The sequence below is a fragment of the Eleutherodactylus coqui genome, chromosome 1 (assembly GCF_035609145.1).
Source record: "Eleutherodactylus coqui strain aEleCoq1 chromosome 1, aEleCoq1.hap1, whole genome shotgun sequence".
In the NCBI taxonomy this organism is placed as follows: Eukaryota; Metazoa; Chordata; class Amphibia; order Anura; family Eleutherodactylidae; genus Eleutherodactylus; species Eleutherodactylus coqui.
The window spans coordinates 295,318,279-295,345,666 of NC_089837.1; the positions used below are offsets into that span (position 1 = coordinate 295,318,279).

Here is a 27,388-nt window from a genome sequence, read left to right on the forward strand (position 1 = left end):
ATGGAATAGGGTAATAAAATTCAGTAGGTGCCTATATCACAGAAACTAGAGCTGATAGGGGAAAATGGATGGCATATTTAAAATCAGCACACGAAATATACCTTAGATCCGCTATCAAACGCTCTGCACCAAAATATGTGTTGGCCAGTGTAATGGGGCAAGCCTCTCCCCCTATTAACCACTTATATGGTACAATGGTTATTAGATCCCCGGATGTTTAGCCACAACTAAGGTCTCTCCACACCTAGTCGTTAAAGCAGAAGCCTGGCTGGACAGAGTCTCTGCTTTTTCTGGCATGGGACTCCCGTCCAGGCCACAGACTAGTCCACCGTGATCTTATGGAGACCTGCTCTGAAAGAGCATTCCCAGGAGGATCGGTCAGCCATCACCCAATGCCACTGAACATATATGGCCAGTTTGACCAACTGCAAATGACAAATATGCACTAAAATGTGTTTGGCTGCATCTGTGAAATGAATGTTCAACAGCTGTTCAACCACCAACCTATTTCTAATATAGATGGCCACCTTTACTCCAGTCATTGTGGGGTATTCAGATTAAACAGGAACAAAAAAGCAAATTTGTTGTTTTAATAATCAAATAAATTTTAACTTTACCATAACTTATGCATACCGGCATTCAGACTTACCCCATCATTGCCTGTTTGGATCTGTCCATTGAAACTGAGAGTACGGAAAGGAGAATGGGTAGAGAGGCGTTTATCCCACTCACTGGGCCGTGGTGCAGGAACAGACTCCATGAAACTTTTCTTCAGCTCACGAATACTGGCATGGTGGCGAATTATTTCATCTTGAGTCTTCTCCAAGTCCTAATAGAATGTTATGGTACAGTGGATAGTAAGATCAATGGGATGAGATTGGAGAATGCCCATCAGAAACAGAATGAAGAAAAGATGAGGCAGGGAAGAGAAAAAAGTATGGAAGCAAAGAGAAGGAGAATGTTAAGTGTGTAAAAGCTTGAAGCTAGAAACACTCAGGAGCGTGGGCACATTGTAGTAGAAGCACGGTTAAAAGAACTAGCCTGTAACATTTCATTGTCCGTGGCCAGAAAATAGCAGATATGCTAAGCAAATTATTCACGTGGTTAAGAAAGCAGCATATTAATAAAATGTGAATCACATTATGGGAAAATGTATCCCATTCACAGTGAAAGCAGAGGCTGAATTATTCACCAGGTCCAGTTTTTTTCTGTGTCTCATAGCTCTGAACAAAATTCATCATTTTACTGCACTGTCTGCTGTTATGGATTTAATGGCAAAAGTAGTAATGGTCCTTTTATATGGGCCGATTATCAGGCCCGAATATTCCTCCAAACGCTCGTTTGTCCAATAACTAGGTTGTGTAAAGGGACCAATGATCAGCCAACAAGCGAGCAAACACTTGTTTCCTGGCTGATTGATCAGGGAGCATAAGAGGCACTGAAACTGAAAAGCGTCCCTATGGGAACGAACAATGGTAATTATTGTTTCCCCCTTACAATGATTCTTGGTCTGCGTGAAGGAAAATAAAACAAGAGCTTAGCGACATATTTTGATTAGCACTGGTTACATCAGGCCAAGAGCCCAGCCCGTGCGAAAGGTCTAGAAGTAGATATTTTACTAACAGCAGTCATTTACTGCTGAAACTAAAAGGAATCAGCGCAATGCTGACCCATCTACAAGCTACATCCTAAGGCCATACACAATATCCATTTGGCAGTTCTAGGCACTAGTTGAAATTGTTATGTTACTGCACAAGCCAGATATACTGGAGGTTACTGGATTGAAACAAAGTAGAATTCCATACTGAACATATTTTGTAGAGTCCGCAGCACCATGCCATTCGGCATCAAAATTCAATTCTGTCAAGTCTTTATAAATATTAAGAGGGGTTGGTCAGACACTTTTTTTTAAACCGTTCAAAATGCTATAAAATAAAAAGAAGTAATGCTTACCTTAGCAATGCTCAGCCACAGTTTCTTGGTTTCACACTGGCCTCTGTCCTTCAGTGTCTTTGTTGACAATGACAAATGACTGCTGAAATGGATGACTAGCCTGATCCCCTGCGACACATACACGTGACCACTGCAAAGTGTCACTGCTGCGGTCAGGGCTTGGCTGCAGCAGTCACATAGATACGTGAAGTACAGAGACTAGTGGGGAACCCTGAACGTGACAGGGAAATCTGTAAAGCGACTTTTTAAATTTCATTTTAAAACAGTCTGAACTTTTTTTTTCTTTTAAATAAAGTGGTCGGACCACCCCTTTAAGTTAGAGTTCTGGTGCTTTTCCACATAGTTCAGTCTTCTTATGCAATTTTCAAGTGTTCTAGCTTTATCGTAAGTACTATAGTCGGTAGAATCTATAAACCCTTTATTATAGTATACTAGATTGACCCAATGTCCGCTACATGAACATAAATTGTTTGGAAGAATGGTTGTTGTGAATCTTCCCAACCCCCCCTCTCTCTCCATGTTGCTTTTCTCCCTTTCGCCATGCCACTTGCCTCGCTCCGCCCCTCCTCTCGCCATGCCGCTTGCCTCGCTCCCCCCCCTCCCGCCATGCCGCTTGCCTCGCTCCGCCCCTCCCGCCATGCCGCTTGCCTCGCTCCGCCCCTCCTCTCGCCATGCCGCTTGCCTCGCTCCCCCCCTCCCGCCATGCCGCTTGCCTCGCTCCCCCCCGCTCTCGCCATGCCGCTTGCCTCGCTCACCCCCGCTCTCGCCATGCCGCTTGCCTCGCCCCCCCCCGCTCTCGCCATGCCGCTTGCCTCGCCCCCCCCCGCTCTCGCCATGCCGCTTGCCTCGCCCCCCCCTCTCGCCATGCCGCTTGCCTCGCCCCCCCCTCTCGCCATGCCGCTTGCCTCGCTCCCCCCCTCTCGCCATGCCGCTTGCCTCGCTCCCCCCCCTCTCGCCATGCCGCTTGCCTCGCTCCCCCCCCTCTCGCCATGCCGCTTGCCTCGCTCCCCCCCCCTCTCGCCATGCCGCTTGCCTCGCTCCCCCCCCCTCTCGCCATGCCGCTTGCCTCGCTCCCCCCCCTCTCGCCATGCCGCTTGCCTCGCTCCCCCCCCTCTCGCCATGCCGCTTGCCTCGCTCCCCCCCATCTCGCCATGCCGCTTGCCTCGCTCCCCCCCATCTCGCCATGCCGCTTGCCTCGCTTCCCCCCATCTCGCCATGCCGCTTGCCTGTCTCCCCCCCATCTCGCCATGCCGCTTGCCTGTCTCCCCCCCATCTCGCCATGCCGCTTGCCTGTCTCCCCCCCATCTCGCCATGCCGCTTGCCTGTCTCCCCCCCATCTCGCCATGCCGCTTGCCTGTCTCCCCCCCCCCTCGCCATGCCGCTTGCCTGTCTCCCCCCCCCTCGCCATGCCGCTTGCCTGTCTCCCCCCCCTCGCCATGCCGCTTGCCTGTCTCCCCCCCCCGTCATGCCGCTTGCCTGTCTCCCCCCCCCGTCATGCCGCTTGCCTGTCTCCCCCCCCCGTCATGCCGCTTGCCTGTCTCCCCCCCCGTCATGCCGCTTGCCTGTCTCCCCCCCTCGTCATGCCGCTTGCCTGTCTCCCCCCCTCGTCATGCGCTTGCCTGTCTCCCCCCCCCTCGCCATGCCGCTTGCCTGTCTCCCCCCCCCTCGCCATGCCGCTTGCCTGTCTCCCCCCCCCCTCGCCATGCCGCTTGCCTGTCTCCCCCCCCCCTCGCCATGCCGCTTGCCTGTCTCCCCCCCCCTCGCCATGCCGCTTGCCTGTCTCCCCCCCTCGTCATGCCGCTTGCCTGTCTCCCCCCCCCGTCATGCCGCTTGCCTGTCTCCCCCCCCGTCATGCCGCTTGCCTGTCTCCCCCCCTCGTCATGCCGCTTGCCTGTCTCCCCCCCTCGTCATGCGCTTGCCTGTCTCCCCCCCCCTCGCCATGCCGCTTGCCTGTCTCCCCCCCCCCTCGCCATGCCGCTTGCCTGTCTCCCCCCCCTCGCCATGCCGCTTGCCTGTCTCCCCCCCCTCGCCATGCCGCTTGCCTGTCTCCCCCCCCGCCATGCCGCTTGCCTGTCTCCCCCCCCCCCTCGCCATGCCGCTTGCCTGTCTCCCCCCCCCCCTCGCCATGCCGCTTGCCTGTCTCCCCCGCTCGCCATGCCGCTTGCCTGTCTCCCCCGCTCGCCATGCCGCTTGCCTGTCTCCCCCGCTCGCCATGCCGCTTGCCTGTCTCCCCCGCTCGCCATGCCGCTTGCCTGTCTCCCCCCCTCGCCATGCCGCTTGCCTGTCTCCCCCGCTCGCCATGCCGCTTGCCTGTCTCCCCCCCTCGCCATGCCGCTTGCCTGTTTCCCCCCTCTCGCCATGCCGCTTGTCTGTTTCCCCCCTCTCGCCATGCCGCTTGTCTCTCTCCCCTCTCGCCATGCCGCTTGTCTCTCTCCCCTCTCGCCATGCCGCTTGTCTCTCTCCCCTCTCGCCATGCCGCCTGCCTCTCTCTCCCCCCTCTCGCCATGCCGCCTGCCTCTCCCCCCTCTCGCCATGCCGTCTGCCTCTCTCCCCCCTCGCCATGCCGTCTGCCTCTCTCCCCCCTCGCCATGCCGTCTGCCTCTCTCCCCCCTCGCCATGCCGTCTGCCTCTCTCCCCCCTCGCCATGCCGTCTGCCTCTCTCCCCCCTCGCCATGCCGTCTGCCTCTCTCCCCCCTCGCCATGCCGTCTGCCTCTCTCCCCCCTCGCCATGCCGTCTGCCTCTCTCCCCCCTCGCCATGCCGTCTGCCTCTCTCCCCCCTCGCCATGCCGTCTGCCTCTCTCCCCCCTCTCGCCATGCCGTCTGCCTCTCTCCCCCCTCTCGCCATGCCGTCTGCCTCTCTCCCCCCTCTCGCCATGCCGCTTGTCTGTTTCCCCCCTCTCGCCATGCCGCTTGCCTGTCTCCCCCCTCTCGCCATGCCGCTTGTCTGTTTCCCCCCTCTCGCCATGCCGCTTGTCTGTTTCCCCCCTCTCGCCATGCCGCTTGTCTCTCTCCCCTCTCGCCATGCCGCCTGCCTCTCTCTCCCCCCTCTCGCCATGCCGCCTGCCTCTCCCCCCTCTCGCCATGCCGCCTGCCTCTCCCCCCTCTCGCCATGCCGTCTGCCTCTCTCCCCCCTCGCCATGCCGTCTGCCTCTCTCCCCCCTCGCCATGCCGTCTGCCTCTCTCCCCCCTCGCCATGCCGTCTGCCTCTCTCCCCCCTCGCCATGCCGTCTGCCTCTCTCCCCCCTCGCCATGCCGTCTGCCTCTCTCCCCCCTCGCCATGCCGTCTGCCTCTCTCCCCCCTCGCCATGCCGTCTGCCTCTCTCCCCCCTCGCCATGCCGTCTGCCTCTCTCCCCCCTCGCCATGCCGTCTGCCTCTCTCCCCCCTCGCCATGCCGTCTGCCTCTCTCCCCCCTCGCCATGCCGTCTGCCTCTCTCCCCCCTCGCCATGCCGTCTGCCTCTCTCCCCCCTCTCGCCATGCCGTCTGCCTCTCTCCCCCCTCTCGCCATGCCGTCTGCCTCTCTCCCCCCTCTCGCCATGCCGCTTGTCTGTTTCCCCCCTCTCGCCATGCCGCTTGCCTGTCTCCCCCCTCTCGCCATGCCGCTTGTCTGTTTCCCCCCTCTCGCCATGCCGCTTGTCTGTTTCCCCCCTCTCGCCATGCCGCTTGTCTCTCTCCCCTCTCGCCATGCCGCTTGTCTCTCTCCCCTCTCGCCATGCCGCCTGCCTCTCTCTCCCCCCTCTCGCCATGCCGTCTGCCTCTCCCCCCTCACCATGCCGTCTGCCTCTCCCCCCTCGCCATGCCGTCTGCCTCTCCCCCCTCGCCATGCCGTCTGCCTCTCCCCCCTCGCCATGCCGTCTGCCTCTCTCCCCCCTCTCGCCATGCCGCTTGTCCGTTTCCCCCCCTCGCCATGCGGCTTGCCTCTCTCCCCCCTCACCATGCCGCCTGCCTCTCTCCCCCCTCTCGCCATGCCGCTTGCCTCTCTCTCCTTCCTCTCACCATGCCGTCTGTCTCTCTCCCCCCTCTCGCCATGCCGCTTGTCCGTTTCCCCCCTCTCGCCATGCCGCTTGCCTCTCTCCCCCCTCTCGCCATGCCGCCTGCCTCTCTCCCCCCTCTCGCCATGCCGCCTGCCTCTCTCCCCCCTCTCGCCATGCCGCCTGCTTCTTTCCCCCCTCTCGCCATGCCGCTTGCCTCTCTCTCCTTCCTCTCGCCATGCCGCTTGCCTCTCTCTCCTTCCTCTCGCCATGCCGTCTGCCTCTCTCCCCCCTCTCGCCATGCCGCTTGCCTCTCTTACCCCTCTCGCCATGCCGCTCGCCTCTCTCCCCGCTCTCCATGCCGCTTGTCTCCCCATGTGTGTCGAGGGCGTCAGTGTCAGGGTGTCAGTCATACCGGGACTTCTGTCTCACTGACATTTCAGCCAGCAGGGATATTCATAGTCTCAGGACATTGAAGGAGAGTGATGCCGCGAGACTATGAACTTCGCTTAGCAACTCTTGAATCTCCCCAACAGCGCTCGCCTATACTTTAACATGAGAAACTTTGAGGTGACCCAACAGGTCACCGAATGTACCTGACTCAAATGTTTGCATTTTATGGCGGTGGTGAGGGTCTAATGAATCAAATGACACCAAAATCATTCTCCTAAGGTGAGGCAAAATGGTCAAAGACTGGTGCAGGAAAAAGCCTGTAGGCTTATTTATATTAGATGGATGTAACAGAGGAGAGATCCTCCATTTGTATTATGGGGTATCTGCGCACAAGAAAAAAAATCCTCCAGATCATTTCTAGCTACATATAACAAGTGGAAAAAGTGAAGCTCAAAGTAAAGTACACTGGTATGTTGTGCTGCCGTTTCTATTGTTGATTGTTATCCTGTAATTGCAGATGTGTTCGTTCAGCATACAGTTACGCTTTAGTTTTAAGAGCATTTAGCATGACGTGATTGGCAAGAATGTTTTCATGTTCTCACCACTGAGAAACAAAGAATAAGTGGAACATGTAGAAATTCAGGAATTTTATTAACTGTCCAATATTATTCGGCCGTGTAATCCTACCTTGCCAGCCCTAACAAGTGGGAATGCTGGCCAAATAACTGGGTAATGAATTAAGGGAGTGTTAGCAGCAAATTCACTATAAATTATGTTCTCTATCCACGGATACATACCGCCTCTTCTCAACACCATTTTATTTTTTGACAACATCTACAAACGATGTTAGTAAACTTTAAAAGCACTTCCCTAAGGCCTCATTCACATGGTGGATTTTCGCAGCGAAAGATCCACGATTCAGTGCTGAAATGATTTTTCAATACTTGCCGGCAATCGTTTTTCCTGACGGATGTACAGCGGATTATCAGCGTGGGGGGAAAAAAAACAAACCACAAGCCCCAAGTAACTGCCTTCCCCATCTCCCTGCTTGGTCTCTGAGCAACCAAAAAGGTATCTGCCTGCAAATTTGCAAATCAAATCCGCATGTGTGTGTGGAGCTGAGGAAACTCCATGCTTTCCTATGGCCAACTAGTACAGCGGATCTCCAGCGTGGTTGACGATCGCGGATTCCAAATCAAATCTGCCCATGTGCATGAGGCCTTACTTTGTATAGCTAATGAATTGCATCTAGTCTTATAGTCCATACACATAATGGGACTAGAGTGATGTGGACCAAAAATGCTGGTGGTACCAGTGGCAGAAGAATCTGGAGCTGGGGACACCAGGAGAAGCGGAAGAAGCAATCTTGCAAATGAAAAACAGCACACAGACTATACTTTGACCTCACATCTCCCAACAATCCTTACAGTATATTCACAGGCAACATGAAACCAGCTAGAGTGCCACAAGACAAGTAAGGGTGGTTTCACACCTGCGGCAGGGTTTCCGCTATCATTCTCTACTTGGCGCCGGACGGAACCCACTGACTATAATAGGGTCCGCCAGCCTTCCACCCAGCTTTTGGATGGAAGAAGCAGCACTTTTCCTCCCAGTATTTTCAGCAGAGTCTACGACGGACCCTCCAACCAAAGGTTCCGACACAGATGTGAAACCAGATTAAATCAAAGTTATAGATATGTAGAAGTAAACATTCCATACAGAAGCCATGCAGCAAGTTGGAAAACATGAAAGATGTATCTTGCCAATTAGTGGGATGGGCAATCTTATGGTACATACAGATGCAGCAAAGTTTAACATGACAACGCGTTATCTGGTATGCTTAGTACTTTTTACCAATTACACAATAGCGTAACATTACACCTTTACTTAGGTTCAACGAAAACCACAAAGCCAGGATACATTTTTAGTGACAGTTGGCACACAAAAAGCCCATGATTACAGTAGTTACAAAAACACACTACAGCACTGTTACAAATGGTCAGATAGCGGTTATGTCTTATCGGCGTGTGTTAGAACTTCATAAGATTATTACTGGCTGGAACACACAATATATCTTGTTACAACAACATGTATAATAAGCGCAGAAATGCGAAACACAAAGTTATAACCAGCTACACTGGGACAAAACAGGAGTCAACTTAAAGACAAAACACTTGCCTATAAAAACACAATTAGTAAAACATTATTCCATGCCATTTAAGATTAGCCAGCAGAGGATCCAAAATAAAGCCACAATGTACTACCAGACACACCAACTAAAGTAGATTTGTCTGCTCCAGAACTTGGCACCATTGGTGCGGTTAAAGTAGCCCGGAATAAATGACTAATTCTATATAGTGTATTATACCTTTAATATTGCTAAGTCCTTTAGTAGTTTGTTGAGTCCCATCATGTTTCTGGGTTTTATTTGTCATATTTAAAATAAATAGTGAATGTTTCCTTCTGGATCCTTTCCTAATTGTTAGCAAAGTGTGTTTTTTTATTCTCCTTTTCTTACTTCATCATCTGTTCCCATCCTTAGCTAAAAAGAATTTACAAAATACAGGCAAAGGGGAGAAGGGATAGCAAAATACTATAATGAATAGAGGCTTAAATGGTGAATGAACTCTCAAATAACTTGTATTTATATAAGTAGCAAAAGTGAAAAGAAGTTAATTCACTTAAATCAGTTTTTTTTGTGCTGAAAAATTCATCTAAAGTGCTGCCACAAGGTTTCTCCCTTCCTTCTAAATAGCGGTCTACTGCCTGTTTTCCTAGTTACTAGAGAAGGGAGGCACTTGAAAACAAGATGCAGAACAGGAAGTGGGAGGAGGGTGATGATTCTTGTTGCCTATGAAAAAGGAGAAAGACTCACACAGACAAAACTTCAGCAAACAGTAAGGGAGTTTTTTTTATTGTGTCTGACAGCTACTTTAATCACCTCTCCGCTGCTCAGTACTTCTTTAGTATCCTATATGATGATATTTCTGTGTGTTTTTGTGTGTTACAGGCAGGGGGCAGAATCTGTTGGTTTTCCTGTGTATAGTGTACATAACACAACAGGCTCCACCCACCAGCTCAGAGAGAACTGAAAATTACAGACACAGTGTGGAGAAGGAAAACAGGGGTAAATGCCATAACAAAGTCGTAAAAGTGGCCAAAACTAGTGTCATTCCTCATGTACCCACACACTGTAGCTTATCTGAAAAGTCAGGTAAGCTTTCAAGTCTATGAACAGCTTAGCAACCACAGTGTGACTATCCCAAAGAATTTAAGATTGAAAAAACAGCTACTTTGTAAAACATCATTTTATTCATTCAACTGTGAAAATCTAGGAGTATTCAGTATAAAAGACAATAAACAAATCTTATGTTGCCTGATCCCACAGTCAAACGCTCTTCCATCTATTCTCCATTTTACAAACTACCAAGTGTGATAAAGTTGGCATTAGCTTGAAAGTATCATCACTGCAGGATCAGACTACACAGGGTTAGTTTGCTGTCTGTTACCATGGAGATGCATACATCTAAATAGCATCTTAAGAAACATAGCTGTTACTTCATTATTAATCTTAGATGTAGTAAGACAATTAAAAAAATAATAAAGTTCAGGAGCATTCAAATGTCTTTTGCATGAAATTAGTGAAACTGAAGACTCTGGTCTGGACTCATGCAACAAAAATGAATCAAAAGAAGATGTAAAAAAACATGCAAAAACATGCAGACAAAGTCTGCTAAAAATAAAGTGTAAAGTGTAAACTGCATGATTTAATACCAACCTCCAACATTAAATTGCTATGTCTGATATATATGTTTTCACCCTCTAGTTTCTTTGCTCTTTTCTGTAAACGTGAACAAAAATAAATAGAAACATATAAATTAAGAATAGTAAAATACTACAGTGGGAAACGTGACAGAAATAAAGCCAAATTATAGGTTCTTTTCCCTAATATTTCAATTTGCACCAGAAAATATTGGTGCAGCATAAAGGCCTCCACTAAAAATGCACATAAGGTCAAAAAAAGGGAAGAAGAGCATCAATATGTTGAAAAATGAATACAATATTTGCATTCATATAAATATTCCATACTGCATAGCTAGGACCGATCTCTAAAAAGGAAAGCAAGAACATAAAACAGCCTTGTGTATAAAATCTAATGATTTGTAAAGATAAAGTAAAATCCCACCACAATAAAAAAGTAGTGCAGACAAAAGTGGAACATTTTCCCACAGCAACTGGGAAAGTTTCCAAATTTCATCTTTCCAGTAGAGGTCACAAAAAATGTACCCTTTTACTTTTCCCAAGTAGTTTTCTAACCTCTGGGATATTGATGCATCCAAATTCAAAAAATACAAAAAAGCAGGATTTCTTTAAATATACATGGTTTAACAAGACCTCTTTCCCTAGCTTATGATAATTACTTCACCTTTTCTTGTTGTACTGCATTTAATTAGGCTCAATCTAATATTGTTCAACCAAAAGGTACTCAAATAGAAAACAAAAAACACGTGTAAACATAAAATAAGCACATGCAAAGGCATCCTAATGAGTTCGGAACGTCAGAATGAGAACAGTTTACTTTTGTGTTTTTGTTTTGCCATAGTTATGTTTTTATGTGGCTATCAACAGTAAATATTGGGCCCTATTTATGGAAGCTGTCTAACAGCCTTGCTGCCCATAATAACCAATCACAATGTAGTCTTCATTGTTTTCAGAGCAGTTCAGGAAAGAAGCTTCACTGTGATTAGTTGCTATGAGAATGAAGACAGTTTTTATAAACAGTTTAGATACAAAAGGACTATATTATGTTGCTTGGTTTTGTTTCTTTTTTATTGGGCATTAGATCTTTGTCTTCAGATGTAACGGACTAATTTTCCATAGATTCTATGGTATGTGTGATTACTTTGACATTATTAGACCTTTATGTCATTAGTCTGTGTAATGAGCAGTAGCCACAGATGGAGTGATTTGCAATAACACTATTTAAGGATTCATATCATTTAATAAAATTGGCGCATTTGAAACCGTGTAAAAGTCAAAAAATGAAATTATGTACGTTACGAACAGGTGTAGATTTGCGCCAAAATCTGTGCCTTCTTCTGGCTTTCCTGTTAATAAATTTGAAAACTATGCTTCACTTTGTGTAAAATTGAAGAAAGTCGTGGCTTGCACCTTTCTGGCGCAAAAACGTGTGTAAACTGCATTGTAAATGTGGGCCATTGTGTGTAGTTTGCTAACAAGCTTTGCATGGCAAAAATGAAGAAAATATAAATAGCAGGCTTCTTATTGCAAGACTACCTTGCAACATCTTCAATGACATGTTAGGAAATGAGACAGACCGGCTTTAAAGGTTTATAGTCAGGGTCCCTAGCGATCATCAATATTATTTCATTTTTTACTTTTAAATGAGTGCCAATCGTAGATATCACAATAGTTTGCATTGCCTATGCACAGTCAGATGCAGATTCTAGGGGAACAAACGATCGTACAACATTACTGTCAGCAACATATTCCCGGCTCACGCAGTAAAAGATGCTGTTAAGAATGGCTGTACAAATGGGCCGATAAGCTGACGAACAAGCATGTTCACCTAATCTTTGCCCTATGTGAATAGGACAGCAATTAGCCAACGAACGAGCATCCTAATGAAGGCTCCTTCATGATCACTGCCCCACGTACAATTGCCTTACAGGAACCGAAAATAGCTTTTGTATTTTTTCCTTAAAGAGGTTGTCTAGTTGCAAACTATTGATGGCCTATCCTTAACGTGGGCCATCAATAGTAGATCGGTGGAGGTCCACTGCACAGGACAGCTGTTTTGAGTTGGTGCACCTTTTCACAGAGCTGGTTTCTGCAGGAAATCGAGAGCTCTGTTCCTATTGCAGTGGCCAGGTATTACAGGCAAAATTTCCACTGAAGTAAGTGTAATACCAAGCCTGGCCACTACAGTGAGAACAGAGCTGTCTGCTTCCTGTAAAAATTGGTTCTGTGCACAAACTCACCATACTACTGAACAGCTGATCAGTGGAAATCCTGGGTGGTAGACGTGTGCTGATTTAATATTGGTGGCCTACCATTGGTTATCAATAGTTTACAACTCTTTTAAGCAGCATTTTTAGTGCTTACGGCAAATATGCAGTGACTGCAAATATATTGAAAACATTAGCACTGAGTATTCTCTGCAAAAGTGTCACAGGCGAGGAAATAAGGCAAGATAACTCACATCTTGTTTCAAAGTCTTGCGAGGAAGTTTGCCGAGGGGGAAAAATCATTTACATTTCAAATTTGATAGTAGGCAGCTGTCCTGCAGGTCTACATCTGACCTTTTCACAGGCCTTGTATTATGACTGGAAATATAAGCATTATATCTGTAGAAAAGCTTTGTAGGACAGTTGTCTTCTAATAGGAGATGCTGGAGAGGCATTCTACCATCTTCTATTTGCATACTTTCCCAGAGGTGCATCTCACGGCCTTATAAGGCTCCTCACGCTTACTTGGGAGAAACTATACCCCCCTTCTGGCCCATAATACAGGCTTCTCACCAGCCAAAAACCTACTGTATACTGATGAGGTGCAAAAACCCTGAAACAACCATCTATACACGGTAACCTTCTTCTGGAGAAGACTTTGATTTGGCTTATATTCCCAGTCATTGTTACAAGACTTGTTAGAAGGTTTGTCATCCTCTTGTAGGAAAACGGCCTTCTAATAGAAGCATTGCGGTATTTCCATACAACATTTTCCCAAAAACGCATAACCCCTTAATGACTGCCACAATTTTAGGCCCTAATGACCAAGCAATTTTACACATTCTTTTCACTGCTGTATTTTAAGAGCCATAACTATGTTTCTATTGACATAGCCATGGAAGTGCGCGGCTTTGAGGGACAAGTTGTATTTTTCAATAGCATAATTTTTACGTGTATATAATGTGTAAGTTTTATTTTGGGGGAGTGGGGGGCAGAAATGCCCCCTTTTTTTTTTTTTGAGTTCAATAACATAACATTCTCTAGATCAGCAGGATTATAACTATTTAAAAAAAGCTACATACATTTTTGGCATGTTTTACTACTTTTATAATCTAGCAACACTTTTTTTAATAAACATACTATTCTTGGATGACTGACTTTACAGACCTATAACGGATTTATGCCTCTGTGATGTAGCTGTATAAGGGCTTCTTTTTGCAGGACAAACTGTAGTTTTTAATTATTTTTCTTGGTGCATACAACTATTTGAATACTTTTGATTTTGTTTTATTTTGTTATGCGAGATACACAAAATTAGCAGTTTTCCCAACTTTTTAATATATTTTTATTCTTCTCTGTGCGGGTTTAATAACACCTTTTTATTGTGGTAATTGCTTTTTTCATAAGTTCTGTAAAGGGAGAGGTTTATTTTTTGATATTCATTTAGCTCTTTATCATACTTTATGGTGGATTTTGGTACAGGTCTGTACCTTTTTCTCTGGCAGAGCCTAACAGGGACCCGTAGATAACTGACCAGAATCACGGGAGGCTGATGGGACAGGGCTGGATTAAGCATGGTGCAAATGGGGCCCTGCATTCCCCCTATGTTCAGGGGTACTCCGAGCTACTTGCTCTTCAGTAGGCTGAGGGGGCCTCCAAAACACTGGTTTTCACTTGACTTTAGAGTAAAAAATTTAACATTATCACTAAAGGTTCATATAATTTGCTGCCACCCTAATCTTCCTTCTTGTACTTGGTAGCTGCTGTGCCGACCCCTGAGGCAGTTAGGCCGACTTTTCAACTATTTGAAAAAAGAATAGTTCCAGCGCATGCCATATGGCGAGCCGTGTGGACCATCACGGAGTACTGATGAAGAAAAGAGAAAGCTTGTACGTGCGGGCGCCGCTACTGTCAGGGTGAGAATCCGCACGTGGAATTCGACCAGCCTGTGTGCAGGCGGCCTAATGGGGATTAACATGAGGAAGGTGGGGCAACCATGGAGGTATCATAATTTACCACTCTGTTCTTTGAGCTGCTTTAAGCTGGACCTACCAACGGATGACCCGAGTGACCCCCATCTGACGATCTCTTAGGCAGCACATGTGAATTGAGAGCGGAATCCAAGGGCTAAATGGCTTAGAGTTTATCTTTGCTTTATCCGACACAGGACACTTGTTGCCCCTTTTTACTGCTCTGAACCAAAAGGCACATGCATCAGAAGAAAGCCCTCTAGTGGTCGTCGTAAATAGGTGTGTGGGTGGTCACTAATTGGCCACGTTTCTTCATGCCTACTAGGTGGTTTACACAAGCATAAACTTTACCACTCCAGACTCAAATATGAGAGAAGAGCAATCCAAATAGATGTGACCAGCATCAAAGCTGCTTTTTATGTACTTTGCTGCTTAGTTCTACTACTAACTTTTTGCAGCTTATATAAAAGTAAACCAAAAACAAACACAGAATAGTTGGAAGTGTCTCTCTGAGGACTAAGCGACAAAAACATTGTAATTTTAAAACCAACATTGTGCTAACCTTCCTCATGCGAATTATCTCCTCCTCTTTCTCAGCAGGTTGCTGTAAAAGGCCATGGGAGAAAATAAAGACAAATTAATACTAGCAAATATGAAAACTGAAATAAAATATATAAATATGGTAGCAAAATATGGTAGAAAGTTTTAATGGTAACCATCACACCTCAGATCATTACCATGACTTCCAGACAGAGAAGAATTTGATCCAAGATCGCTTTTTACTTTTGACATTTAGCATCCTTTTAATGAGCATATATGCATTTTCTACAAATAAGCAGACTTAGGTGTGTCCGAGTGTCTAGTCAAATTAAAAGGATCTAAGACAAGTGAACAGAAGCGTGTCAAAATACAGCGAACCGTTTTTTTTCACAAAAACAGGGGTCCAGAGTATAAAAAAAGAAGAAAAAAAAAGGAGTCACACGTCAACTACGGCTCTATTTCTATAGGACTGCAAGCAATAGCAGAGTGCATGCACTTGTGCATCTCCAATAGTCTTATACAGATGAATAGAGTGGTAGTGTACACGTGACCACTACTACATTCATTATGGGGGCACTCAGGATCCCCGTTTCATGATTGGTGGAGTCCTAGCAGTCAGGCTCCAACCAATCAGATACCCATCACCTATCCTACGGAAAAAAGTAATTATAGTGGGACAACACCTCTAAGTAATGCACAACTCCTTTAAGTAATGTAGAAGATAACCCAGAAATCTTTAGGCTGAATTCACACACTGTTCTTTGATGCATTTTTTAAGTGAAACACAGGAAAAGAGGCAAAAGAGAAATATATGTATTTTCTTTATCTCTTTCCCTTTTCATAAGATCCACTCCTGACTGAGATTTCAGGCTTTTTGTCCTGGGTTCAATTTAGGGGAAACTGCATGTATGGAGATGGAGAAAGACATTAAAGTCACTCATATGAAATTGCAAATTACCGAGGTGGGGAAAAAAAACTTCTCTATGCAAAAATGGACACCAAGCAGTGTCTTAAAGGGGTTGTACAGCTTGTGAGAAGCCGGTCATAGAATGTAACTAGTATGGGTTGACTGCAAATAGAGTGGTGGGTAATGGGGGCAGAGACGTGGAGTGGAGCCTAATGCCTGTTCATTTCTGTCAGGCTTACTTTTCACCCCCCTCTGTAATGATGGGTTGGAATTCCGTTCTAGACCATTCTATAGGGTTTTCTCACAAACTGCTTGGCTAGCAAACATATTTTCAAGTTCAGTAGAACCCCTCCAACTATCCTGTAGAGTACACCACACACAAATTACTTCCCGAAAATCCTATACTACCATTAGTAAGGTGTTATCCAAGCTTTAAAAATTGATGGCCACTATAAAAAAAAATAAAAAAATGGCACTTTGAAGTACTCACAAAATCTTACTCTGGTAAGAGACTGGTCACATGACAGCTGTGGCCCCTTCAATCAACTGATTGGCAGGGGTCCCGGGCAGCAAACTGATGGGCCAATCCTGGAGACAGGCCATTTATTTAAAAAAAAATGAATCATCCTTTTAATATATACATACCCTTCTACTCCTATGAACAAAATGCTAGGTTTATCAAAATGACCCCAAAGGAACATAGAATTGGAATGAAAATCTACCATGTCTACCCATGTTGGCATGCCAACCTACCCAACTATATGGCTTTGTCTTCTCTACATAATAAAGTATTTAGGGCTTTACTCCAAAATTTCTTTTGCCCCCTTGCCATGCACCAGAAAGAATAAATTCCAGGAATAAAATAGCTACCATATGCTTGTGTATAAGAGGCATTAAATTATAGATCAAAGGCTATAGAGCCCCAAACATCTGTAGTGTTCCACAACCTCCCACAATGTAGGCAACTAGCAACCAGCTTTCCTGACATGCAATAATCGTTTCACCGAAAAGCCAACTGTTGTGATACATTACATAAACGTTTGCAGAGTTTACAAATCCCTAAAAGTCTGTATTACACATCTCAAGATACAGTAAATAAAGAAGGATATTAGTATCTATTGAATAAACTAACCTGAACTTGATCTCCATTGACAGCGGGAGACGCATTTATCTGTGGTGGGGTTTTTGCTTCCTAAGTGAATAAAAACATAAAACAAAGATTGCAGCCGACATTGAAATGGAGACATAGTAAATTTGTCCAGGTTTTTTTCCTTTAACTTGCTGAAAGCTGCATATTATTGTAATAATGATAAATGACACAGCATCTACCTGTGTGCAGCGGTCAACAACATAAAAGGCAGAGTCACCTTAGAGGAGCTCTTTGGCTCTTTGACTTGGTCCTGTGGTTTCTTCTCATTCTTAGTGGAGGATTCCTCTACTCTACGTGCTGCAGACTCTCTGGATGGTGTAGGCTGTACAACAACTTGACTGTGAGTGATGACAGGAGCAGAGACAGGACGGGGATTGCGTTCAGGGGTGGCCACAGCAGCTACCAAGAGCAAGAAGTGAAATTAGGGTGGCAGCAAAGTTGTAGGAACTTTAGAGTATAAAGCTGAACATTACCACTAATAAAGTACTTTTCACTAAAGTTTGTGTTCCATGGAACAAGTTCTGGTCTAATTTATTTAATTATGAGAATCACAGCCTAGCAATAAAAAAAACAAAACAAAAAAACAAACAAACCCTAAATGATTTGAAATGTATCTACAACTGTATGGCTCTTTAGATAGGGGTCAACCAAAAAGAATGTACAATGGATTGCCTGCACATGAAAGCACAGTAGATGTAGCTAACATTTTCACACTGAGCAAATAAAAGGGTTGTCCAGGATTAAAACAAGAGTTCGAATTACAAAAGTGATAAAATATGGGGAAAGAAACTTGCCAACTGAATGTCAATAAAATTTAGACCCATTCAGCCACTGTGATGCTGAACAGTGTCCATGTGGTTTGAAGGCAATACGCTATTGTTTGCCCGTGCAAATCATCAGAATAGCTGATAAAAGAAGAGCAGCAAAGGCGTCCAGCAACAAAGACGAAGTTTGGCAACTAAAAGCTGATTTTTAGCAAGTGGTAAGGAAAGATAAGGAAATGGACTGGAATGAGCGTTGCAAACAATTCAAAGCAGAAGCCATGAAAGGCCATATATGCCTGGTCTATTCTCACAGGTTAAGATGTCCCAAAAACCTTCCTTGGCACGCAACAGCACAATCAAAGGCAAAAATGGGAAGGAACTGAATGAGCAACAGAGTATCAAGGATAAGTAGAGGGAATACACAGAGAAATTGTATGCCTGCAACCACATACCTGGACCATTGCATGAGGTGGAGCCTGTGGACTTGGAGCCCTCCATTATGGAATCAGAAGTGGTTATGGCAATGAAACAACTAGCCAAAACTAAAGGACCAGTCATAGATAACATTCCAGCAGAGCTATTGCTGCAAGTACCAGTGAAAACCATAACAGCACTGTGCCAAGCAGAATGGGCATCCACACAATGGCCACAGGGCTGTTAAAGATCTGTCTTCATCCCTCTACCACAGAAAGGCAACTCCCAGAACTGTTCCAACGACCAAACAATAGTCCTCAATACGCATGCAAGCAAGAACGTTCTCAAAATGATACAGGAAAGACTGAGTTCAGCAGTTGAAGCAGCACTCCTAGATGAGCAGGCAGGATTCCGGCGAGGACGCAGCACCTGAGACCATATTGCAAGCCTGTGATGTACCATAGAAAAAGAATATATACACATGTGCTTCATCGACTACATCAAGGCCTTTGACTGCATCGATCAAGAAAAGCTATGGCAGGCCCTACAAGAGCTGGCTGTATCGGCACATCTACTCAAGCTAATAAAATCACTTTATATCAATCAAGTAGCCACTGTGAGAACACATTATGGGGACACAGATTGGTTTGGGGTCGGCAAAGGCGTCTGACAGGGCTGCATCCTCTCACCCTTCTTGTTTAACCTGCGGAAGTGATTATTCCCAAAAAATGGACGTAGACGAATTGGAAATCCGGGTGAAAATAGGTGTCAGAAACATCAACAATCTCCATTGCTCACCGCCGCCTACCACCCCCCTCCCTCCCGAGCACGCTCGGACGAGAAGGCAGTTACTCAAGAAGAGCGATGCTTGCTCGAGTAACTGACCTTACCGAACGTGTTCGCTCATCTCTACAAACCACCATTTTCCCCATAGCCATGTATGGATGTGAAAGCTGGACTGCAAAAAAAGCTGATAATAGGATTGATGCGTTTGAGCTGTGGTGCTGGTGAAAACTGCTGCATATGCCCTGAACGGCATATGCCCTGAACGGAGTAACAAACAGAGAAGTCCTGAATCGTATAAGACCTGATAGATCACTGAGGGGGAAGATGACTGGCTCAGACTTTTCAGCAATGTAATGCGAGTAGAGTTGCTAGAAAAATCTAGAATGCTTGGACAGATCGGTGGCAAAAGAAGACCCGGCCGCCAAAGACACGATGGCCGATACTGTCAGAGCTGATACTGGCATGGAGATTACAACTGAAAGAAACAGTGCAAAACCGAAAAACATGGAGGGAGGGTGGCTTTTAGGGTCACCAAGGGTCATGAATGACTAAACGACTAACAACAATAAAGTAGCAAGAAAGCATTTTAATTCTCAAACACCTGAAACATCACTTATTCCATTGTAATATTGAAGGTCATGCAAACTCACATTGCTCTTTACAACATAGGTTTGTATTTTTTTCAAGAAAGAAAATTATATGCATTTACTTTGAAAAAAAGCATGACTTTCTAGTATAACTGGGCTAATATAAGTAGACAGCTGCAAAGATCAGATCAGCCTTCACACACAGTTACCTTGCTGCTCAGTCTCTACATATATTGTGTATGGGTACTGTTGTATCTTGACGCCACCGGAAGCTATGGGCTGACTTCCCTTTGCTGCATTGCACGCCCCCTGTCAGGCCCCCAGCTTCCCATTGGCTGATGATGCACGTGGTCCACAGGTGTTCTTCCCCCACAGATACAGCTATGGGCACAGCACAACACAGCTGTCATTGCTCCCCACCTTGCCGAACACAGCAGAATGTCTGCTTTTGTTCACAGTACTCTGCCTGCCTGCAACCTCCCTTTTTGCCCTGGTGACTGTCAGCGGTGCTCTGACTGCCTGCGATCTCCACTCCCACCCCTGGACACTGTCAGCGGCGCTCTCTACGCGCTCCTGTAGGGAGGCAGCCATTGCCAACCCTGACAGCTTGGGAACCGCAGCAGACCTGCTAGCCCCACTTGCTTCATGCTGCTCCAAGCGGCGACACTGGCTTCGCCGCTTCTGGCGGCAGGATGCTCCTCAGGGTCCCTCTCAGCCTCTGAGCTGTGCTGGCTCGCGGAGCAGTATTGGCAGCCAGCAGGTCACTCTCCAGTTCGCCCTCCAACCAAGCTGCAAGTATGTTCTCTGGCCGGACAACAATGCAGCCAATCGGGAGCTAGGGGCATTCCTCCATCTAAGGGATGTCAAACCACTAGCTTCCAGTGGCGTCAAGATACAACACTACCTTGTGTATGTCTGCTCTACCATATTTATCTCCTCCGGTTTTGTGAGACCAGCCTGGCTAAGATTTTTCAATTCAATCTCATGTGGAAAAATTTGATAAGATTGCAATTGTGTGACACACACATTTCCTTATGTCTCATTACTAGCTGTGTGTGAAATAAAGAAGTGACCCCGATATACCCAAGATGCCTACCTGCCATGATGACATTGTATAAAACTTTAGCAGAGGAAAATGGAAGGCTACATGGCAAATGGTACATTGGATTTAGAAATCTGTATCAAGCCATCTCCATTTCAAAAAGCAGTCCAAATATGTAACATTAACAAATTCAGGTTGCCCGTCCCAACATTTGTTAATCCACTGAAGGTTATTCAGTAGAAAGAGCAGGTGGTGCTATTCTAACATTACTGCTGGACTATCTGGGGATGTAAAACACAAAAAAGGTTTATAACTATCATGGGCCGGATTTAATTATAAAAATTTCTCTAAATTTTCGAAGTCACCATTATTATATATCCTTGCAGATTTGCCATTGCTCAGTCAGCCTCATAGTAGTCTGAGATGTTTGTCCTGAAGAAATCACTTCTCAGCACTAATGTCATTATCACAGGCAGGATTGTATCAGATGATGCATGTTTGGCTTCTTTTTCTGTGAGTCATTATCACAGGCAGGATTACACTGACAGGTAACCCCTTATTTTCTGGAAGCATAAAAAAAGGATCCACCACTAAGGTTGGCCGCACAGGGGCAGGTCAGATTCCAAATGTAGCATCCTGCAGCAAATTCCAACTCTGTGCCCATCCAGCATCCGTGTGTACCTATCCTGGTGAGCAGTCGGACATGTACAGTACAGATTTTTATTTATTTTTTTAATCTCTACTTTTCCCGCAAGGGCCGCGGATTGGATAGCTTTCATTGACTTCAATGGAAGCTGTCCGTGCAGAATGCGCACAGAACTAGAGCATGCTACAATTTCTCCTCTGTGAGTAGAAAATTGCAACTGATTTCTGGTTGTGTAGAGAAAAATCACGTTTTGCGATAGCATGCTATGGGTGGTATTTGCTGCGAAATCTGGAGACGGACACCCGCTAGGAATTCCGCAATGTAAATCCGCCCGTGTGCAGCCGGCCTAACAAGAGGTGATGGTCACAGCTTCCCTCTTCATAGTGACTCCTAAACGATGAATGAGGAGTAATAGAATTCTTATTTGTCGTTCAATCGTTGTCCGTGCTAAAGTGCTGAAATCAAATGCTGGCATATACATTAAAGGTAGCGTAATATCAAGACCTTGCTCCAGTCAAGTTTATTTTACCACCCAAGAAACAATAATCTGTTAACGAGCTTTAAAAGCGAACCTGTAGGAAAAGATCCTGTATAACTTGTAATATAGTCTTTTAAATTTTAGCTCTTTCTGAGCTTCAAAGTCCAGTGGTCAGGTCTATCAGTTCCAATACAGATAGCCGTCAACCAGTGAGCAGAATTACCAAACGAAGTCCAAAACCCTGAATGACAAAATTCCAATTCGTTATATCTGCTCAGGTTTTTCTGTTCTACAACCCGCTGCCAGCGGAGGGAACTGCAAGTTCATTATGACAAGTTCCCCAAGCATCATTGGACCAACGTGCACTCTAGCCATATCATTACATCATGAGGGGTTTGAAAAAAACATGGTTATGGTACATTTATCAACTTCGGAAAATCAAACAGATAAAAGTGTAAAAAAAGCACAAAGCACTAATTAAACATATTAGAAAAATGCTACATTTATACGTGGTCACTATATAGCCAGTAGTCAGCAAACAGGTGAACCCATTAAGGTCTCATTCACATGGGCGTATTGTCACCATGTTTTACGCATGTGTATTTCCTGTGCGCAACACGTGGTGAATGGAGGCAATTAAGTCAATTGACTTTTCTTGCTCCATGCACACCTGCGTGTGGGCACTGCGTATCAATACGCAGGAGAAATAAATCGCAGCATGCTCTATTCCTCTGCATATCATACGCAGCCCTGGTATGGGCTATATTTGAAACGCTGCCCATGTGCAAGCATTAAATAAAAATAAATAAATCTTGGTATTTGTATAGCGCCAACTTATTCCGCAGCGCTTTCAGGTAATTATTACTTATTACCCCCCACCAAGCTGGGTTCTCATTTTACCGCCCTCGGAACGATGGAAGGCTGAGTCAACCTTAAGCCAGCTATCTGAATTTAAAAAAAAAAAAAAAAAAAAAGCGTCATTCCTGGGCATGCGCAGTTCTATATGCGTTTTTTGCTGGCAGAGCATATGGGCTGTCATGTGTACAACGCTGCAGGAGACCCGCTGTGTTCTACGCAAACGCCCATGTGAATGAGACCTTCCAGTGAAGCGTATGTATCTCCTTGAAAATACCAGTATTATAAAAAGCCAAAAAGCAAACAACAAAAGTGAAACATTTGCTTTATTGTTAGTTTAAAAAGTTGGATCATGTGCCCGATTTTTTTTTCCTGTAATAGACACTCCTGAACCAGTTGCAGACCTGGGAAATCGACAGCTCCATCAACACTTCAGAACTATGGACTAATTAGTGGTGAGCTGGATAACTTTTATTTTGTGCTACAAATAGAAATTGTGCAGCTCAAGGGCCACATAGTATGAAGTATGGATTACTGGGTTCAGTTTAAAAAGTAAGGCTTAGTATGGGAATCGCCCACTTGGAAACACAAATATGGTCACTTTCATAAACAATATTTAACCTACTTATGACTTACTTTTTCACCTTTATGCTTCCTCTTAGTACATTAAAAAATAAATGTCAGACAAGCAGATGTGTCTTTTTTAAAGTACTGTATATACTGGAGTATAAGCAGAGTTTTTCAGCACTTCTTTTTGAGTATAGCTCGGCTTATACTCAAGTCAATAAGTTCTACCAGTTATTTGTGGTAAAAATTATTGACTTGGCTTATACTCAGGTTGGCTAAGGCCGCCTGCAGACGGGCGGAAATTCTGCGGTGGGATTCCGCTGGAAGCCTGCATAGGATTGCATTAACAAACGCAATCCTATGCAGACGGCCGCGGTTTGGCCGCACGAAATCTCGCCTGGCAAACAAACCGCGGCATGTTCTATTTCTCTGCAAGCCCTGCACAGAAACGTCACTCACCCGCCGCCGGCTCCGGTCTGCGCATGCGCCGGCTGCCGGCACATGAAAGATCCGGAGCTGCAGGGCACCGGTGAGTACGCACTGCTCTCTACAGGCGCTCGGGTCAGGTCCCGTGGCGAGAATTCTCGCTGCCAGATCCGACCCGGCTGTCTGCAGGCGGCCTAATACTGGATTACATACGGTAATTACAAATATTTATTCATGAAAAAACAGTGCAGCAACTTTTATAAAGCATTCTATGTGGTGCCAATCCTCTGTTATTTCTCCTGAAAATATGAACAAATTGGCATTTAGATGAAGGTAAATAGGAGTCATCATTCCCCTTGTCAATCAATGTTCATGATTTAAAGGGATCATACCCAATTACTTAAAAATGTTTCACAACCACTGTGTCCTTACTGGTCGTTGCTGACCAGTACATGTGACTGCTGCAGCCAATCACTGGGTATAGGAAGTCACTGCTCTGGCCAGTGATTGGCTACAGCAGTCACATGTACTGGTCAGAAACAACCAGTAAGGACACAGTGGTTGCGAAGCCATTTCCATCAGCCCCAGTGAAATGATTGGAGCAGCACCACACAAGTGCAGCCAGCACTGAATTCACTCCTGTTAGAGCAGTGATCCAGCAGTAATCCAAAGTGAAGTGAATGGGAACTTCTATCTTGGGATCAGTGGGTTCTCAGCAGTCAGACCCCACTGACCTATCAGTTTTCACCAATTCAGTGGATGGGTAAAATTTGAAAAAAAGCCCCATCCCTGGAATTCATTTTTAACTTTATGCACTTCTTAAAGACGTGGACGAAGTTGAAGACTGTGGCAGATGTGTACAGCTGCCCTGGTAGCAGGCTCTATGGACTCCTGATAGCAACTAGTAGTCTTGTAGATAGGATACTTTTTAATAGCTAACAAAAATGCATGATGCTACAGCAAGCTTTCGGACCTACACAGGGTTGTGCTTCAGGCTTAAGCAACTACATTTTTGAAAAAAATTGTCTCCTAATCATTTTCATACAAACAAATTAAAGTAATTTTCAAAAAGGGGAATGCACAAAAGGTACCCAATTTAGCAATGATATTATGAGGAATAAGAACAGGAGAATAAGGGCACACAGGCGGATTTGATTTGCAGAATCCAGGCCAGCGGCAGCCCCAAATCCTGGGCAAATACTTCCCATAGCCGCCTAAGGAGAACCACTGCTTCCTGCAAACAAGCGGAAATCAACTGCAATTTCTGCTCGCGGCAGAAAAAACCCCAAAAAACACAGCATGCCCCATTTCTGCGTGATTTCCGCCAGGACGGCTTCCACTGAAGTCAATGGAAGCATTCCCTCTCGCGGCCCTTCCACTCATCATTACAGAAAGGCAGCGGAATCCACGCCATCACCTAGCGACCATGCGGCTCTAGGTGTACTGCGCATGCGTGGTGGCCAGTGCTTCCGCAGTACAGGTAAAGAAGAATCTGGACAGGTGAGCGGGGTCACTGGCCGGGCACAGGGTCGGATCCTGCTGCGGGATTCCGCATGCCACATCCGGCCCTTGGTGTGCAGGTGGCCTAAGGTAGGAGAAGAAAACCAATCGATACAGATGCTCATTCAAAACAAGCCTGTATGTTACTCACCTCCATCAAGGCTGCGCGTGGCTCTTTTGCTGGCAGTTCGCTCAAACTGGGGTGCAGGTCGATCGATGAGAGCACTGGCATGCCTTGTCTGGGCTTGTGTCCGCCCACTGTAACGAAATTTGGATCCCAGTGAGAGGAACCTGTGTTTAGGAATGGTCTCGGTAGAGGTTAACCTAAAAAGTCAAAAAATATGAGGTTTAGTATTTAATCGATTGATTAAAAAACATATTGGTATAAGGCAAGGACTGCACAACCCTTTTCTGGTCCAAGGGCCACATTGTACCTCTCTTAATGGCTACAGTAACATGTTAAAGCGATACTCTTGTCTGAGACATATGGGATAACACAAGGTATGTCAAATATTTGATGGTTGTGGGTTCCCTATTTGAGACCTCCATATATTGGAAGGATTGGTGTCCAGTGATCCACTCTGCTGTTTTGATGTTTTCCTTGATAAGTCGGAAGTCCTAAAAGAAGACCCTCCAAATGGTTTCATTAAAAAATTTAATAAAACAATTTATACAAAAAAAAACAAAACAAAACTACTTACACTCCTGTACACAATAGCAAATATGATTAACCCATCATCAGAGGAAGACCTGGGAACAACCATTTTTATTTTTTTGTTTCGCCTGTCATTAGCTGGTAATTTGGCTCACTTTGACCAATATGTTAATCCCGTTTCAATGGCGAAAGCTGACCATTAGTACTCCTGTCACTTCATTTGGGTAGAACTGACAAAATCCTGGCCCAATCTTTTTACTGGCAGAGCGCTATACAGTGAGATTTGCCACTTAGGCCTCTTTCACACAGGCGACTGCAATATCACCGCAAGAAAATCACAGCGATATCGCAGCTTGTTTTCCTGCGATTTCTGTGCGATATTGCTGTGTTTTCTCAAGGCGATATTGTGATTTTGTAGCACTCGTCAGGATTTTTGGTGGGGTGTTGAGGTTTAAAATATAAGCCCTACCCTGAAAATAAGCCCTAGCCCAGGCATTGCATTGAATGGCTGTGATTGGTGCATCGAGCACTGCATTGATTGGTACTCAAGTGCCATGGCACAGCCAATCAGAGCCAGTGTTTCATGGAGGCGGGATTTCTGAACCACTGACCAGTAAGCGGCAGCTGAATACTGCAAAAAAGTGCGCCGGAGCTTCAGGAAGAGAAGTGCGGCAGAGCAGACAGCGGGAATGTTTTTTTTTGTTTTTAGAGCTTATTTCAGGTGAAGCAGTAGGACTTCCTACTGTTAAAGTTGCACCACATCGCACCGTACGAAAGCGCCATAAGGAAACACGGGCTACAAAACATCACAAATTGTAGTAATATTTGGCAACCCGCGATTGTGAGAAAAACGATGTTGAAGGGCTACAAAACATAGCTAATGTGAAGGAGCCCATAGGAGAGCATGGGCTTCACATACATGCGACTTGTAGCACTGTCACATCGCGAGAAAATCATGCGATTTTGTCACCTGCGTCGGTCTAAAGTGGAGGTCATAAACATCTCCCAAGCTGCATGGTGCATCAATATTTCGGACTTATATATACAGATGGTGCACGCCACCTCAATAGTGCGAGTCACACACCGTACCCTCCATGACAGCAGTCTCCAAAACATTTCCATCTTACCGTGCCCCCAAAACAATACTCCCTATTACTGCCAGCTAACCTTCCTCTTCCAAGACCTGCACAGCTGTCTATTGACAGGTGTGTCTTTGAGAATTTGTTGGGACACTGGCACGTATGTCTGTCCCCTGATGGTTGAAGACCCACACTAAATTGCATCTGGAGCTGCATGTGGCAGAAGGCTGTGAACATCTGGTATGAGGGATACAAGATTAATTCGAACTTACCTGAAAAATGTATGGTGTTCAACACACACCTTCCAAAGTTTCTTTGCCGCACGATAACTTGGCAACTTAAATCCTATCGTACTTTCGTACTGTTCCTGCTACAAAACAAAAATTGAAAAAAAAAGTTAGGGATCTTGGTGGATCGGTCATATCTTTCATTGTCTTTCATTTTACATCGTTTACAGCAGTAGATTAAACACAGCCTTATGGTCATGTTAGACAGGCTGAGTGATCCTCTAAACTCTCATTCACCTGACAATTTGGCCATGCAAAGGAATCAACGATCAGTCAACTAACAAGTGAAAACACGCTCATTAGCTTGTTTACGTAACATAAAAATGCTCGCCATTTAGCAATGCATATTATGTTTACAGAGAGATGTACAGCGAGCCTACGGAAACAAACAATTGTATTACCATGTTTTCCTAAAAATAAGACCTGCCTTATATTAATTTTTGCCCCAA

At 45.5% G+C, this 27,388-nt stretch overlaps 1 protein-coding gene across 4 annotated transcripts in view; it reads right to left on the reverse strand.

Annotated features, from left to right (window-relative positions):
- Positions 1-27,388, reverse strand: part of LOC136572657 (protein 4.1-like) — a 116,546-nt gene that overhangs the window by 19,237 nt on the left and 69,921 nt on the right. For 3 of the 4 annotated variants that reach the window (XM_066573461.1, XM_066573470.1, XM_066573452.1), the window contains exons 10-16: positions 26,925-27,022; positions 25,070-25,242; positions 17,071-17,252; positions 16,836-16,895; positions 14,819-14,860; positions 10,096-10,158; positions 650-829 (exon numbers count right to left, since the gene is read on the reverse strand). In XM_066573461.1, the coding sequence (XP_066429558.1) occupies positions 650-829; positions 10,096-10,158; positions 14,819-14,860; positions 16,836-16,895; positions 17,071-17,252; positions 25,070-25,242; positions 26,925-27,022 (798 nt within the window). The remainder of the gene's footprint in view (positions 1-649; positions 830-10,095; positions 10,159-14,818; positions 14,861-16,835; positions 16,896-17,070; positions 17,253-25,069; positions 25,243-26,924; positions 27,023-27,388) is intronic. The other variant, XM_066573479.1, reaches the window with a different exon arrangement.